General features: G+C 44.0%; 1 protein-coding gene across 1 annotated transcript in view; it reads left to right on the plus strand.

Annotated features, from left to right (window-relative positions):
- LOC132330518 (unconventional myosin-X-like) overlaps window positions 1–17,096 on the plus strand; it is a 91,747-nt gene that overhangs the window by 54,034 nt on the left and 20,617 nt on the right. Inside the window, exons 22-28 of the mRNA XM_059852933.1 lie at window positions 1,770–1,876; window positions 6,155–6,460; window positions 10,350–10,389; window positions 11,933–12,724; window positions 14,733–14,856; window positions 15,337–15,580; window positions 16,395–16,490. Coding sequence (XP_059708916.1) covers window positions 1,770–1,876; window positions 6,155–6,460; window positions 10,350–10,389; window positions 11,933–12,724; window positions 14,733–14,856; window positions 15,337–15,580; window positions 16,395–16,490 — 1,709 coding nt within the window. The remainder of the gene's footprint in view (window positions 1–1,769; window positions 1,877–6,154; window positions 6,461–10,349; window positions 10,390–11,932; window positions 12,725–14,732; window positions 14,857–15,336; window positions 15,581–16,394; window positions 16,491–17,096) is intronic.

Consider the following 17,096-nt stretch of genomic DNA (forward strand, 5'->3'; position numbering starts at 1 on the left):
GACCGAGACAGTGTTTTGCTGGTTGCATTCTTGAAATGGGTGACTGCTGCTTGGTTCTGGAATGTAATGGAAAGAGCAATCCCTGCCTCAAAGAAATCTTTAAAAGATTGTTGAGTTGACAGAGGGAGTCGATGTACAACTTGCAGGGAAGGATGCCAGCTTCATGGTTGGCAGTACCTTGATAATGAAGCTTCTTTTCAGGCTACCCATGGTTATTTAGTCATTACAAAACAGCTCATTTCTTAATGGAAGCTGCTCCCCAGGAGAAATTCAAGTCCAGGAAAGCTACTGGCTATGGGTACTAACTCAGGGAGAGGTGTCGGTACACAATGGTAATTGCAGGGGGAAGGAAGAGCCTTAAGGGATGAGGCTGAAAGCAGTGATGGAGGGGAATATATAGAGGGACATAGAGGGGAGATAAGTGGGAAAGAGAGGAATTTGTGCAGGGCACTGGACTAAATGATTGTTCAAATCTTTGGCCTCTCAGCACAACAACATTAAACCAGTATATTTGTAAGGAGTTTCTACTGATTAATGTGGTTTTGAATTCTGCAGATTGATGAATATCAGTTCACATCCTGTGTACATGCCAGTGCTTTAAAAGTGGGGCTGCACTTCCCTTGTGTAGCCTGTTCTGCTGCTGGCCCTGGCAGGGATTTATCCAATGCCAGGCAGCAGGTCACACGAGCATGGCCATATGGCACTTGCTGCTGTGACTGCAGCTTGTATGGACATGTCTTACCAGCTTATTCTAGTCTGGGTACTGCTAGCAGTGTACCCACAGCGCCATGGAGAGCTCCCTGCAGACTGCAATCCATCTCAAAAAACAGCACATTTATTTCAGGAATTTGTGCTGAATCCTGTGCTAACCTAATGCAAGCCAGCTGATTTAACATTGCTCAGACATGTCAGCACAATTCCTGTAAACACGGCCTTATCTTGCTTGTATCTCAGTTCTTTTGTCTTTAACGTAGCATCTGCATTCTTCACAAGCATTTAGCACCTAGCAGAAGTTGTAAATACAGGTAGTGAAAGATGCTTGAGAATTAAAATACTGGACTGACGTGCAACCAGTAATACTTGGAGAGTTCTGTGGTCAGAGCTCAGTTGCCCATAGTGCATGCTCCACTGTGGAACCTCTTCAGCACGGAAGCATCTCACCCCAGAGGGTCTGGAGGTCGGTGGAGGGCTTCAGCACCGGTGGGCTTGAGAGTAAGCGCAGCTTTGTGCCTCGACCGGGCTTTTGGCTTTCCGCCTGCCTTCCCTGCATTAAGATTCCTGTAAAGGTTACTTCCTGGAGTCTAGAAATGGAAAAGTTCCTCCCTTTCCTTGAAAGGCGGAGGAGTTTCTTCGCAAAATATTTAATCACCCAAGTAGGTCCCAGTGCCTGCTGCAAGGAGGTACCGGAATAGCGCCGGGAAAGCTGTCAGCTGGGAAAGAGTTAATCACAGGCGCAAACTTGGGCTCTCCTCCTCCCTCCTCTTTCCCTCCTTCCTCTGCTCCCTCCCTCTGTCTTTTAAGTCTTGACCACAGAGTGAGGGCGGCGGGGGTTGGGCTCGGAGTTTGGCTCCCGCCGCTGCAGAACTTTTCCCGGCGCTCGGAGTGCGGGCGCCGCGGGGCAGCGCGGGGGCGGCGGCGGCGGCAGCGCAGCCGCCCGGGCACGGAGCGCTCTCCGCGCCGCTCACCCGGGGATGAAACCTCCCGGCTCTCCCGGGGACTGACTTCTTTCCTCTCTTTGTGTTTACTGAAACTCCTCCCCGTGGCGTCAGGTTTTCCTGAAGGAAGCTCTTGAGCAGAAGCTGGAGAAGGATCGGGAAGAGGAGTTGAGGAAAGCAGCTATAGTCATCCGGGCCCACGTCTTGGGCTACATGGCAAGGTCAGTGCTGGGGGCTGCCCCACCATCCCTGTGCTTGCGTGCCTGGGTTGCCCCGACACCCTGCTTTGCTCTCTCGTCCCCTAGCATCCGTCCCGTCTTCCCCTCCTGTATTCTAAGAGAAAGTTGCAGAATCTGCCCTCCCTGCCAGCATCAGCTCTGCTGAAACCTTCCTGCACCTTTGGCACCTCTTTTTCAGTTATGTGCACGTTTGCACCTTCCCTCAACGCCGCTCAGCAGGCTTCCCGTGGACTTTTGTACCCATTGCTTGCCTGTGATGACACCTTTTCCTTGCCTTCAGGGCTCTCCTGGCTGGGCCCCACCTAAGCTTTGGGTCCCCTCCTTTCCCTTGTGCCTGTCAACTCTGTTTTCTGCTCCCCCTGCCAATTGCTTCTTCCTCACTCGTAGTTCTGCCTTTGCTCACCCTCTTTCCTCGCCCTGCCTGTTTGCCTTGTGATCTCCCTCTCCGTTTAATTAACTGTTCAGAATTGGTTTTTGGCCAGCTCTGCAACAGTAATCTCCTCTTGCCTCTCCCTTCTGCACCTGACCAGAGAAGGTTTGGGAGAACCAACTGCAGACAAACGGCCCCTCCTCTGCCCCTCGAAGTCAGTGCAACAGCTGACTCCTTAATGGCTGTGGTATGCACACTTAATCCCAGTAAGATGCTCTTTCCTGGCTGGTCTTTGCTCCAGACACCTGTCAGTCAGGGTTGTGAGGAGGTGAAATCCCTGGCCAGCAGAGCTGTTTCAGCAGGCACTCTTAGAGCTCCAGTTACACCAGGTAGCTCATTTTTCATTGAGAAATGTGTGCAAGGGTTGTACCCTGCCTTGCCAGTGTGGAATATCAGCAAAATACACATTTGGTCTCTGGGGCTTTTTATTCATTTATTTCCCTCTAGGAAGACAAATGAGCTCGCTCTATTGTTTGTGCATGAGATTGCAAGTTCTTCATGTCAGGGCCTCTTCTCTCTTTTACTTTTTGTCTAGCATTTGGAGAGAGAGGTAGGGATTAGCACAGGAAAATTGGTTTGCTGGAAACACCGCTGCAGGCATCCTGGATTACTGCTTTTCTGAGTTCCTGGTAAGGAAGCTGCTGTCCTGCAGGGCTGTGATGGAGGCTGTGTGGCAGCAGTGTTCCTCTTGGTTAGAAATCTTGTGGTCCTTCAGCCTCCACACTTCTGAATTCCTCATCCCACATGTTGCTGTTATGAGTCTCATCCTTAAAGACAAGCTGTGCTTCTGCAGCCAGAGTATAAATCTTCACAGGCAGCTGGAAGTAACTGGACTTCGCAGGGGAGGAGAGCAAGCAGTAAAGAAGAGCTGGAAATGGGGTCTGTAAAACTTTCTGTGAAGAGAGTTTCCAGTTGCACTGCACCTGGATTGAAAAAAGTCCAGCAGGCAGGAGTTCACCTGGGCAAGTGCTGAATGGTCTGTGCAGAGTTGGGCAGGAATACCAGTATGTGCTGCCTTAAGCTTGATACCATTTCTGTTAGTTTTGCAAGTGTAAGTGTATTTAAATTCATTTGGTCTCATGCAAAGTAGACTGGCAAGGGAGGATTTTACTGGTTTCTCCCCCTTTGTGAACTTGTTCTGTGAGCCTGGAGAACCAGACTTTCTTTGCTCTCATTCCCTGCAGCCTATGCAGCCTATTATCTCTGATCACTAAAATGTGAGACAAGAAAATCAAGCCCATTGAAATGACCCCATTCTTATGTAGCTAATCTTTGGAGCTCTGAGATGCAGGTATCAGCTTCACCAGCTAAAAACCACATAGTGGAGGATCCATGTATGAATTTGGCTGTGCCCCTGGTTTCTTCGGGACTGTGTTGCTCATGGGAAGAAATCAGTAGCAAATTGCTCTGTAACCCTGTGATCTCTAGTCCTTGGAGGCATAACTGCTAACTGTAGCTCAGTGACAGAATAATTAGGTAAATTTCAAATACAGCATTGGAGTCTTGCAGCCAGCCTGCCTTCTCTGGTGTGATGCATGGTCAGGAGGTCTCCCAGCCCCTTCGCTTGGTCTGCAGGTTGAACTTTGGCCAGTGCAGAAGAGTGAGTGGAAGCTTGAACAAGGGGAATGAGATTTGCAGCCTGTGAGCAGCAATTCCAGCTGAAGGGCATCTGCAAGCTTGGCTGTGGTCATGAGGAATGAGGGGGCATTTCAGCCTGGCAGATTAGCAGGCAGAGCTGGCCTGGAGCTGGGCAGGGCTTGGCACATGTTGCGCTTGAGAGAGTTTCTGGCAGATGCATTTTGTAAAAGTCAGAGTACCCTTTTTGATGCACTTAGTCTGCCTTGGCAGAGAGTGCATGCGCAGCTGTTCACACCCCATGTGCAGGACACAGGGTGGACAGAAGGAGTGGGGATGAGGGGACTGCAGCCCAGGAGTAATTAACCTGGAACCTCCTACTTCTTATCACCTCTTGCTTTTCCTTTTCTTTTCTCTGTGCTTCCTCCTTTTGACTTAATACTTACGGAAAAGAGCATGACCTCTGCATGCTACGTTTATTAGCATCCCTCTCCTGATTTTCTTGACTGGGCTGATGTATCTGATGTGCAGGGAGGTGGCAAGCTGTCAGCATGGGTCCCTCTTGCCATTTGAAGGGAATTTCCTTGCCAAGAGAGGGATTTTAAGGTGTGTCTTTTCCTCAGGGTGTTGCAGAAGGTCTGTGGGAAGTTTATGTGAGAATACCATCATATTTCCAGTGTGCTTTCTAGGACTGTAAGACCTCAAGGATTACTGTAGTCTGCTGGCCCAGGATCCTATGTAACAGCCCCATAGAATTTCTCTCTACACATTCTGGTTTGGATTAAAGAAGTTTTTGATTTGACTAGTACCAATGGTTGTTTCCCCAGTGCAAGATACTAAGGAGTCTAAATATATTAAGTTACTTTAAAAAATGTCTGCTTGTTTTCAGCCTTAATAGATGTCAGCTTCAGGTTGGTTAAATCTTATGGCCCCTGTTGGAAAAATAGAAATGTGGGTTCTTTAACTGGGGTAATGCCTTTCCTTAGGCTTTTCTATTTCTTAAGGTCCTGCATGGAGAAATTGCTCTCTTTCTGCAAGCCTGAATTTTGGTTCCAGTCCTGCTTCCTCAGAAATCACTTGAGGGTCTAACATTGTTCTTGAAATGAGGGTGCTAGCACGGAGCATGGGATAAAAGCAGTATTCTATGCAACAGTATTTCTGCTTTCAAGTATAAGAATCCCAGTAGTATTTTTTCTATAGCATTGTGGTGGGAGTTTATCTTTGTGTGATGATCTGGGGCCCAGAAATCCAGTTTTGACTTGCTGTTTCCCAACGCAGTCCCACATCGGTTGTGTTTGGCCTTTGATTCTTCAATACAAAACCTTATGATTGGCTATTTTGGGTTGTTTAATGTTTGCTTGAATCTAGTTTACAGATTGATCCAGATTACTGTGTAATGGTAACTCCTGTTATTTGCCCAGTTTATGTATCATGCACAAACTTCTACCAGGAACTTTCTCCATGTCCTAGATAAAGGTAGTCTTTAATGCAGAGACAAAGCTTGACTTTTCTACAACATTACTAGACTACAGAAATACTGAATGATGACTGTTGTGTTTTGGAGCCATATTATGTTCTTTAAGTGCTGTAAAGTTGATTTTGATATCATTGATGATCCTTGTGGGTTTCTTGTAACTCAAGATATTTTGTGATTCTTATTTAGGCTAAACTTTGTGCAATAGAAGTATTTGTTTATATGAACTTTTTACAATGTTTGATTCAGCCATCAGTATGGTAGTATGGGTGTGTTTTCTCCCAGACAATGTGAAATTAATGTCACCAAATCTATTTTTGCACTGTTTTTGCCTTTCCTGGAGTAATTTGCTTTTGACCACTTAAGAGATGGAGCAATATTTGTTCTCATATGGTAAGGGCATTTGTATGTTTCTATTATAATAAATCCAAATTGAATGGTTACACTCTCTGCACAGTGAATGTGTTTATGTGCAATGCAAGGAGACTTTGGGCCAGAGGACCTTCCCTTTCCATGGCCAAAGACCTCTCCCTCATCGTCTGAGAGTCTTCACAAAAGTAGGTGCCCATTGAAACAAACTGTTGGTAGATTAGGAGGGAGAACAGTGAGATGGATATGATTTACAGGTGGTGAGTGGCAGGAAAGGAACAGGAATCGTGTCACTCCTGACCTGTGTTTTTCGAAAAGGACTTTTCTGTGGATGTGGTCAGTATGCAAGGGCATGAGGAAAGCAGAGCACGTGTGACTTAGCGATGCATTAAGCGTGTGGTTCTGTTTTCAGGAAGAAGTATCAGAAGGTGCTATCCAGTGTTGTAATAATCCAAAAGAACTACCGAGCATACTTCTGGAAGAAGAGCCTGCTGCGCCTGAAGGCCTCTGCGGTGACGCTGCAGAAGCACTGGCGTGGCCGCCTGGCTCGCAGCCTCCACCAGCACCTGCTGCAGCAGGAACTGCGGCGCCGGCAGGAAGCGGAGGAGAGAAGGAGGCAGGAGGAGGAAGAGCAGATCAGAAGAGAGGAAGAGGAAAGACAATGGCAAGAAGAGGAGGAGCGTAGGAGGAAACAGGAAGAGGAAGAGGTGAAGGAAAGGTACAAGATGGTATCTTGTATTCTGTCTTGGGTTTAGGCAGTTTAAAGGGGAACATTCTAGAATGGGTTCTCCCCCTTTGTTTTAACCAGTCCCTTTCCATGAATAAGGAATGAATGCAAGTAGCTTTAAGTGAAAAAGTAAGTTTATGAACAAGTGAAACTGCAACAGGCAAAAACCAACAGTAAGTAAGTACTATATACACAGTTGCTAAATCTCACAAACTCCGTGAGAACAATCTGAAACCCACAATGGTGGAAATACCCCTTTCCAAGATGGCGCCCGCCACAGGCCATGGTGCAGAGGGAGTCAAAGGGAAAATGGCATCAGAGCCTCCCCCTCAAGATGATGGCCTTTGCAGGTGACCATGCTGTTGGGAGACAAAGGGGCAGGATGGCAGGAAACCCCCATGGGAATGAAGGAACTTACCCAGCAGTTCTTCTGGCAAATGAGAAGTGCTGCTGTGTGTGGGGGCAGCACTGCTGCTTGCTGCACTTGCTGGACTCTGCTGGGTTTATTGTTACATAAATTTCAACATATAATTGTGTGATAGTTTGCTTTTCAGAAGTAGTTCTCCTAAGCTTTTGTTACGTTCTTTCCCAAAGGGGGATCTCAGACTGTGTGGCAAGCGTCAGAAAATTCTAAGGTTAGAAGCACTCACCTTGAGTCCTGTGGGCAGTTTTTGGGCACCAGAATATAAAAGACATTAAACTAGAGAGTGTCCAGAGCAGTGAGGATGGTAAATGCCTGGAGAGGAAGCTGTATGAGGAGTGGCTGAGGTCCCTTGATCTGTTCAGCCTGGAGGAGACTGAGGGAAGACCTCTTTGTGTCTTCAACATCCTCATGAGCGGAGGAGGAGGAGTAGGCTCTGATCTCGTGACTCTTGTGCCCAGTGAGAGGACTCAAGGAAATGTCAGGAACCTGAGTTAGGGAAGATTTAGGTTTGACACCAGGAAAAGGTTTTTCGCCCATAGGGTTGTCAGTACTGGAGCAGACTCCCCAAAGAAGTGGCCACAGCACCAAGCCTGACAGAGTTCAGGAAGCATTTGGACAATGCTCTCGGGCACATGATGTGATTTTTGGGGTGTCCTGCACAGGACCGGGAGTTGGACTTGACGATCCCAATTGGTCCCTTCCAACTCAGCATTTGTTTCTATAATAAAAGGAAGGACCTGTCTAGTTTATGGTCTATAGAGTATTTTTGCCCTTTAGTTCCCAGAGCATGAGAGATGTGTTCAAGCCAGCATCATGGCAAAGAAGTGTTAATGTTTCTAGGAATCAGGCAAACTCATTTTATTTTCATTTTCTAATTAATGTTAAATGGCACCTGAGTGAGTAGCCAGGATGGTACTAGCAGACCAACATGTCTAACTTCTGAACATCCATTTGACCTAAAAAATGAGGTGGAAGTCCACTGAGAACAAGCGAAAAACACCACAAATGTAGAGACAAAGTCAGAGTGACCTAGGCACGATTTGAGCTGTAGTGAACTAGAAGTTGGCGTGCAGTTACTGTACATACACGTTTAGCAGAGGGGAGACATGGAGCAATTTGGTCTAACATTCAACAGGAAGAAAAATAATAATGTTGAGAAAAGTGAGGTATTTGATGCTATTTTTATCTTCCTCAAAAGCTTAACTGTTGGATATTAAATGCGATTAGGAAGGATGTACAAGAATTCAGAACATGTCATGGAAATAAAAGTTAGAAAATGCTCAGATAAATCAAATTACAAATTATAAAGAAGGTATGGGGATTTGGGGAAAGTAATGTTTGGGTACTTCAAGAACTAGCTAAAGCAGTTTAAAGCAATAGCTATTCTCTTTCTTCTTCTTTGTGGATAGTAATGTGGATAGTAATTTTTCCATAAAAATGGAAAATACCAAACAATTATGACCCCCTTTTAAAATGGGAAAAGGAAGAATAAGGGAATTGTGGACCAGTCAGTCTGACCTCAGTTTCAGGAAAATACTGAAACAAATGATCAAACAGTTGTAAATACTTGATAAAGGAATTAAGCCAATGAAGAACAAACAGTGTTAGAGTTACCTTTTTCCTTCTGTGTTGTCTTATGGCATGTCTTGTGGAGAGGGAAAAGCCATGGAGGATATGTAACTTGACTTTGGGTAGATAAAAGCTAGGTAAGGGCTTTGATATGTTATGACAATACTCTAAGATGCTTGAAGAAATTTGCTTTGGGAAAAAGTATGTGAAGCAAGATTAAGATTTGTGGTTTTACTGCATTTAATTAATGAGTAACAGTAGCTTTTTGTAGAATAAGAGAGAACTCTTGAATGGGATTTTTCCATGATCTGTGCTGGATATGGTACTTGTGCAATGTTTTCATAAGAATTTGGATAAGGCAATATGAATATCCTTATTAAATTTGCAGATAAAGCCATCTGCTGAGGGGCTGTAGGCATATAGCCTAGGATTACAGTTCAGATAATTTTGGCAAGTTAAAAGATCTGAAAAACAGGATAACTTTTGGTACAGACATATGCAGATATACAGTCAGGAATAACAAATGCACAGGGAGCGGAGGAGGAATGCTTACTCCAACAGCAGGAGGAAGGTCTGGAGGCTAAGTTGAGTATGTCACCAGTGTCACGCTGTGTGAGAGGAGAAAGCAAATGCTCTCTATAAACAGAATTGTATCTTTAGGATGGGGTGATGCTTTAGTACCCTTCAGTTGGAGCACTGTCCTGAGTTTTGGGTATCACATTTCAGGAAGAGTGTAGATCACTTGATGATGACTAGAAAGCGGGAAGAAATATCAAAGGTTTAAAAACTGTGAGCAACAGTTGCAGGAATTAGTATGTAGATTTTAGGTGGTATTCCTAATGTGTTTTAAAATGGTTGTGCTTTTGAGCTCTCTTATCATTTAAGGCAGTTGTTTTACTCATGATGACTGCTAGGGATCTTTTGGTAGAGTTGGAACCATCTGGATCTCACTTATGTCAGCTTTCATTTACAAATATTTCCTCGGGGTTTTTTTGAGAGTGTGAGCACAAGAGTGAGAGCTTTAAGGACTTTGTGACTTAGAGCTGCAGTTTAGAATTTGGCTGGGAAAATCTGCAAGGCCTAGGAAAAAAATAATGTTGCCCCCCTGTTCTCCCTGGGGTTGAATTATAGGTTTGAAAGTCACCACTGGCAGTGGTAACTTTCTTCCATCCAGCAGCATCCTAGTCCTGCTCCCTAAGCATGACCCTGACATTTGTCTGTCTGCTGGTTCAGTTGTTTGTAGCATACTTGCTCTGGAGAAACAAGGCTTTGCTTTGGAGTGTAACCTTTTTGAACTGGGTCGAACTGCAGCACCGTGGGATAGTTTTTTTGCTCTGCTCATGTTTACTAACAAACTCTGACTCTTACAGTCTTCACTAATAAACTGGATTTTGCATGCCACTGAGAAGTTATGTGAGTTGGGGCTTTAATATGGTGAAAGCAAAACAAAACACACATTTAATGGTGGTATTGCAATAATTCTATTTTTAAAAAACGAACAGTTTCCTGATAACTGTCAATTACACACTTACAACCTCAATATTCACAGATTAATTGTACTTCAGAAGATTCTGTTTACATTTATCATGAGTCTGATTTGTCTTTCTGTCACTGTTTCCAATGTCCTTCCTGGTGTGTTCCAACTAATCCAATTTCCTAATTGATCTGAAAGTTAAGTGCATGGGGAAAATCTGTTATATCCACAAAGGTCATGCCAACCACAGAGAATTGGATTTTTACTAAATTGCAAAAGCTTTTAAATCAGTCTTACAGCAAGTACCTCATTTTAACCTTAGCCATGGAGGGATGATGTGTCCATGTAATTCTGAAAACCTCACGTAGGAGAACTAGGTCTGTCTCTGACTGTTGTGTTTTGTATTTTAACAGAGAAAAGGAGCAACTGAATGCGCTATTGCAGGTGGCCCAGGTAAGTGTAAAAGTTGTTCTTTTCACATGGTTTCTTGTGAATATCTGTGAAGATTCCTTCATTGCCTCTGCTTTGCCTGGATACTGATACTGTTGTGGCAGTATCAGTATTGTAGCAACACTATTTAAAAAATGGGCTTTTCTCACTCAAAACCTGCAGGCAGATGTGCACAGAGATTACAAGGCAGGACTTTTTTCTAGGCTCTTGTATGAGCCTGCACTGGTTCTATTTGAAAATTTCCGTATTGAACATGCAGCATCCTATTTTTATCTCTACTGCTTGAGCTTGTTAGATAACCTTGTGATGTGCTACACAGTCTGTTTTGCTGGATTGTTGCCTGTACAGCCGAAATAAGAGTGCAGCCAACTGCTGCCATGGCTAAAATAAACCCCTTGTAACTGATCTAATTGTTGGTACTTAACATACCAAAGAGCAGACCACCTACCCTGAGGTGTGTGAAAATGGCTGTGTATCTCATTGGTTTTTTTCCCATACCACTTGTTCCCCAGCTTCAGACCATCTTTGTTCAGGAGAGATTAGAAGCATAGAAATGCATTCATCCACAAGTAAGAGTCAAGTAGAGAACCAGCAGCTAGGTGAATAAAGAAAACAAGGATTAAGGCTTAAATGAGTGAATATATTGACTGCATTGTCATAGGTCCTATCAGGAAGTACAAGAAATCCTATTGGAATTTATTTTTACTTTTTCTCTTGTGTGTATCTGTTCTCTGATGTGTGTGTTTTCAACATCCTCTGTGGAGGGGAGGGTGGCTTTATCCTAAACATCAGTGAAAGTTATCAGTATCTTCCATCTTCCAATTATCATGTATCTGATATAAATTTCCTGTTACTTCAGTGTGGAAAGTATAGAGTAAGAGTTTTCAGCAGTCAGCCATCAGCCATCTAGTGATGGTAAAGATGCAGAGAAATTCTGGGTGGAGTTTTGTTTGGCTGTGGTTGGAGTGGATACAGTCCTGCTTCATGCAAATATCCCTTCCAGCCCAGATTCTGATGGTCAGATCCTCATTTCAGGAAACAGTGAAATTTCCAGACCTCTTAATGAATTTCTGGGAAATCTTCATCTCTTAAGTAGTCTGTGCATGTATGTATTCATATATGGTTGCTTTCTCCTATATGTGTGTGAGTTCAAAAAGAGAGAATGGACTTTCAGGATGCTTTTATTCGAATTGCAGTGTACAGAGACTAACAGATAGATAGAGAGGCTTTTCTAAAAATTCACTGAACCCAGTGAGCTTCTTTGTATGATTCATAATGGAGGTAGATTTCTGGGAAAAAAGGAGGTACCTGAAGATCCTGTGTGCAGTTTTGGGCACCAGAATATAAAAAGCATTAGAGAGTGTCCAAACTAGAGAGTGTTCTACCTTTAGCTTTTACACCATGAATGATTGCAGAATGCTTGAAGTCATCTTTCTGCAGATGGTAAATATAAGGCAAGCACAGGAGACAGGAAGAATGACAGGTCCAGGCAATGAACACAGACAGGTTGAAAAAAGTGCTTTAACACTGTTCTAAATTCTTTAAGGTGGAAACAATAAACACTGAGGAGGTGGATATTCCCCTGCAAGAAGAAGAGAGACGTCAGATGGAGGAGATCTTAAGACTGGAGAAGGAGATTGAAAAGTTGCAGCAACAGAAAGAGGACCACATGTCTGTCATCTCTGAAGACACCAGGAATGAAATCTATCGGCAGCGAGAAGAAGAGATACAGAGGTTGGAAAAAGAGGCATCAAGGGTTGCCCAGGAATTCTTGGAGCTGCTGGATTTTGGCAATCTGGATGAAAGTGTGCAAAACTTAGAGCATTCACTTTCTAGCGAGGGGACACTCAACATTGACTGCAGCCTCGTGGCACCGCTGGCTGAAGAAGAGGTGGATGAGGGTTTTCATGCCGATGATGAAGGACGCCCAACTTCCAGTTTGGTGGTCTCAAATCAGCATGGCACAAGAAACAGTGGTAACTACTCAAAGGAAGTTGCAAACACGAGCCTTTTGCTTCTCCAGAGGGAAGTGGGAGAGGTTCCCCCTGCTCTGGGGCTGCCTGTGGAAAGAAGCACTAACCCCAAGGAGCAGAGAGCCCTGTCTGACCCAGCAGAAAGCGTCTACAGCAGTGTCTCTGATACACAGAGGAGTAACACTGGAGAAGCAGGAGAGCCCATTTACACCTCCCCCCCTGATGTGGAGTCTGACTATGACCATGAGGAGTTTGATGGCTATGGAGATGCAGGTAACGCCTCAGCTGAGCCTCTGAATGATGAGGAGGGTCTGAGACACTCCCATGGTACCAGCCTGGACTCCAACCGTGGCAGCCTGGACTCGGTGAGAATCTCTCCCTTCACCTTTCTGGACATTAGTGTGACTTTTTTGATGTTTATAATATCTTTGTCTTCTTACTGTATGCCTGCTCTCTCTGGGTATAGTTACTGATATGTAACTCTCTCTTATATCAATAATCAGCTTGAAAAAAGGGAAGAGTCACAGATAGGCTGAAGGCCAGAGGGCTTGTGATTGTCTGGTGTCTGCTGGCACGCAAGCTAGTACAAGTGTACCTATTTTAGATTGCTTCCATTGCCATATATTATTGTAACACCCTTTAGGAAGAAGGAAAGCAAACAACTGGTATTTTGTAGGTGTATGTTCTGCTTTAGAGAGATTTCACTGAAAGACCCTAAGGTTCCAGTGTGCAAATGACAAGAGGAGATGGGAAAGGCTGGGGTTTGGTTTGTCTCCATCACTAAAACTTGTCTTGTTCTAAGTCTGTTCAGAGACAAGGGTTTATTTTCAGCTGCTGTGTACAAGTTAAGCTATTCTAAAACTGGAAGAAATTACTGTGCTGATTGGGTTGGGTCCCAATGCACACAGCCAGGATCACTGAACCATTTCATTCCTGCTGCAGGGACAATGACAGGGTGGTAAAGCTGGGCTGTTGGCCTCGCACTTCAGCACCTCAGCTGAGATCCCATGCTGGGTCTGGACTTCTAAGTGCTCTCAGGCCAGCTGCTTAATAATGCAGTGATAAATCCTCTTACAGGACAGGATGTCAAAGCCCACATAAGATAGTGAGGAGTTCAGGTGTGAAGCCAATGACAGCCACAAAAATACTTCTAATAAATGATATCCCTGGGAAGAGACACTTGAACTACAAAATATCTTTTTTTAGGAACTCAATTTACTTCCATCAGTATGTTTTTTCAATGACAGATTGTGACCTTTCTTAAAAGAATTGCATGGTTGTCTTGCTTGCATTTCCCTAATGTCAGCTGCCAGCCATCCGAATTTTTTATGCGATCTGCTGGAGCAAAGGTACCTTCTCTGTGGGCAGGTACTCACAGATCACTGTCAGGTAATCTTCAAATCATGAATTATTCTGTCACAGCTTAGGCTGGTTTCTACCATTAAAATGCAAATAGAAGTGGAGGGTTTTACTGGGCTCATTGGTGAGTAAGACTAATGAGAAAGCCAGTTGATACTTTGTCATAGTGTGAGCCACAGGAAGTGACCAGCACAGCTGAGTCAAGATCCCATCAGTAGCTGCTGTTCCAAGACTACCTGGTTTTTGAAACTTAATGCCAAGAGAGGGAATGAATGAGGGGACTAGGGATGAGACAAAAGAGGGTCACAGAGAGAAGACAGAAGGGAAAATCAAAAGAAGCAACATACATTTGAGGAAGGAAAAGGTCTAAGGACCTTTTTCTTCATTAGTACTCAATTAATAAGGCAAATTGAAGGAAATTGTATTTAAGGTAAAGGATGTTATTTTGTGTGTGAAATACTTTCTTATGGCTGAGGGCCTTTATCTAGTTGGAGAACAGAGATGAGTAAATTCAGTACTATTATTTCAGTAATTCAAAATGATGTTTTTAGGGTTCAGTTATCCTGGACTGTGCTTTTTTTCTTAATCAACGCAAAGCAAGTAATTTCCTTTCTGGGGTTAAAACACTGTTCCATCTTGTCTGGCATTGTGGCCTTTCTGCCTGAAAAATCAGAAAACTTCTCCAAAATGAAAAATTCTCTCTTAATCCCATCAAATTAGATTTTGCAAGGTGGGCTGTGCCTTAAAAACAGGAAGTTCTGTTACTGCAGGAAACTGGAGCTTTCTAGGCATGTCCACTGCTGTCCTTTCAGGTATGAAAATTCCATGCTCTTGCTTTAGGCATTAATGGATAAGCTGTCAAGCCTCTACTTTTACTGTAGTGCTTTTTTTGCAAAGGGACTATGTGTGGTTTTGCACCTTCTGATCATGTGACTTCTCTAACCCTGTTAACTTCTCCAGTCCTCCTGCAACCAGGAGAACTCAAGTAGCCTATAACTCTTCTTTTTCCTTTAGTTTCTGGAGAGTGAGGAAGAAGTGGATGTTTACATTGATACAGATGAAGAGTTTTGTAATGGTCGAATCACTCTCTTCAATGGTTCAGGTCCGCCCTATTTTCACAGTTATCTCTACATGAAAGGTAAGTGGATTTTGCCAAAACCATGGATGGATGGGATCCAGGAAACCTGGATAATTCTGTTTGTCCAGAATTATCATCTTTATTTGCTCTAAGTTCTCAGTTTATTCTCCTTTTTATTTCTTCTTCTTTTATTTAAAAAAACAAATAAAGAGGTAGCTGGGTGTCAGAGATATCTTTGCCACTGAGACTTCATTGTGCCTACTTGCTATGGGCTTAAATGATTCATTCTCAGCTATGAAACTGAAGTCAGAACAAAAATACTTGAGTAGTGCATGTATTTCTATATTTTGCTTTTGTTTCACTAGTTTTGTTCTGTTTTTTTCTATGTTTGAAATTAGGCACAACTTTGTTTCTCTCCTTCAGTTCCTTTTTTTGAGGTAGGAACTGAAGTGGCAACTATTCCTGCCGGGGAGCAGGCTTGGAATGGAAGCGTGGCCCCTGTTGTGTGTCTGCTGAAGTTTTGCTGCCTTGCTTTTGCAGGAGGTCTCATGAACCCGTGGCGGCGGCGCTGGTGTGTCCTGAAGAACGAGGCCTTCATGTGGTTCCGCACCAAGCAGGAGGCCCTCAAGTCAGGCTGGCTCTACAAAAAAGGCGGAGGAATGTCAACCCTGTCGCGCCGCAACTGGAAACGCCGCTGGTTTGTGCTTCGGGAGTCCAAGCTGATGTACTTCGAGAATGACAGTGAGGAGAAGCTGAAGGGGACTATTGATATCAGAAGGGCAAAGTGAGTGCAAAAAGAAATCCCTTTGATCCCTAGTATTCACTCTCTAAATCAATAATGAAGGGTCCAGTGCTGCTGTTCATTGGCCTGTGTATCTCCCATGGTGCTTGGAGAATCAGAAACAAAGGAAGGAAAAGGCAATTACAGCATCTAGTTTTACTCTGGAGGGAGTCTGCAATTACTTGATAGTTCTTTTCCCAGTCTTGCCTTTCATAATCCAGCAGAAGCTCTTTCCAAGCCATGGATGGAGCCAGACCAGGAGGGGCTAATTAAGTACATACCCCATGCGTTCTTTCCTGCCCAGACTCCATCTGTTTTCTGGCTTCTCCAGGCATTTCACAGAGGTATTATGAAGCTCACAGCAGGATTTGAATTTGGCAGCATGTACTGTGCCTTTTCGTGAGTCCTGAATGCTCTTTCTGCTGCCATAGTCAATTCCTCAGCTCCCGCTGTAAGAAAGGACAGACTGGTCACCTATTAGCATTATGCAGACCTGTAAAGTGCTAAAAAGAATGGCACACCTGACTTTGTAAACAGATCTCTATATCAGCCTCCCGTTATCTCTTCTTCCATTTAGTCTGTTGGTGTCTTGAAAATCTATATAATGCCTTAAGCTTTGGTTTTTAACTGTACAGATCTTTTTAAACATCTTGATGTGTATTGGCGGAATTTTGTATTTCTGTCAGAGTTACGAGGCATCTGAGCCAGTGATTTCCCTTCTGTGTCGTGAAGGGTATGATGTGAAAGAATTGACCGGATGGAATTCAGGCCTGTGAAAGGTTTTTAGCTTTGGCTCCTGTGCTTTCTTGTTTTCCAGAGAGATTGTGGATATTCATGAAAAGGAGAATGCCTTGGACATTGTGACAGAAGACCGAGTTTACCACATTGTTGCAGAGTCACCAGAAGATGCCAGGTACAGCAGGGAGTTTTGTTAGGTTTGTTCATTCAGTGTGGGCCTGACCCAGCTACTCATGGGAGAGTTTGAGAAACATAATCAATTCTCTTTTACTGGAGAAAAGGGGGGATTTGTTCCAGAGTGTCATTTCGTGTTTCCTGGGATGCATCACACCTACTTTGGGGACTTGATGTTACAGCTACCAAGGTTGTGGTTCAGTCTGGCAGTCACAGGACTGCCAGCTTCTCATGTGGCTGTGAGCATGTGGAATTCAAGAGTTACTTCAGCAGACACACAAACCTTAATATAAACTGGAACATCTAATAGCTGATTTATTTATTTAATGGAATCTTGAATCAAACAAAAAGTCTATTCATGTTGTCTGTAAATGATTGCGAGAGCAGCTGGGTTTTATCCAGGAGACAGAAAAAGGCTGCAGCTTATCAGAGTCTGTAGTGTCATCTGATAAAATCTTCCCAGTGCAAAGCAAACAAGTGACTCATGTCCTTCCTTCTTGGCATCCTGGCCAGACAGTGGGAATCAGTTGTTTAAGGGCAGGTTGGACAACCTGTCCTGGCTATGCAAAGCCAAGTTAAGAGGTTACTGTCCCCAGCCACTCTTGTC

Source organism: Haemorhous mexicanus, chromosome 8 (genome assembly GCF_027477595.1).
Source record: "Haemorhous mexicanus isolate bHaeMex1 chromosome 8, bHaeMex1.pri, whole genome shotgun sequence".
NCBI lineage: Eukaryota > Metazoa > Chordata > Aves > Passeriformes > Fringillidae > Haemorhous > Haemorhous mexicanus.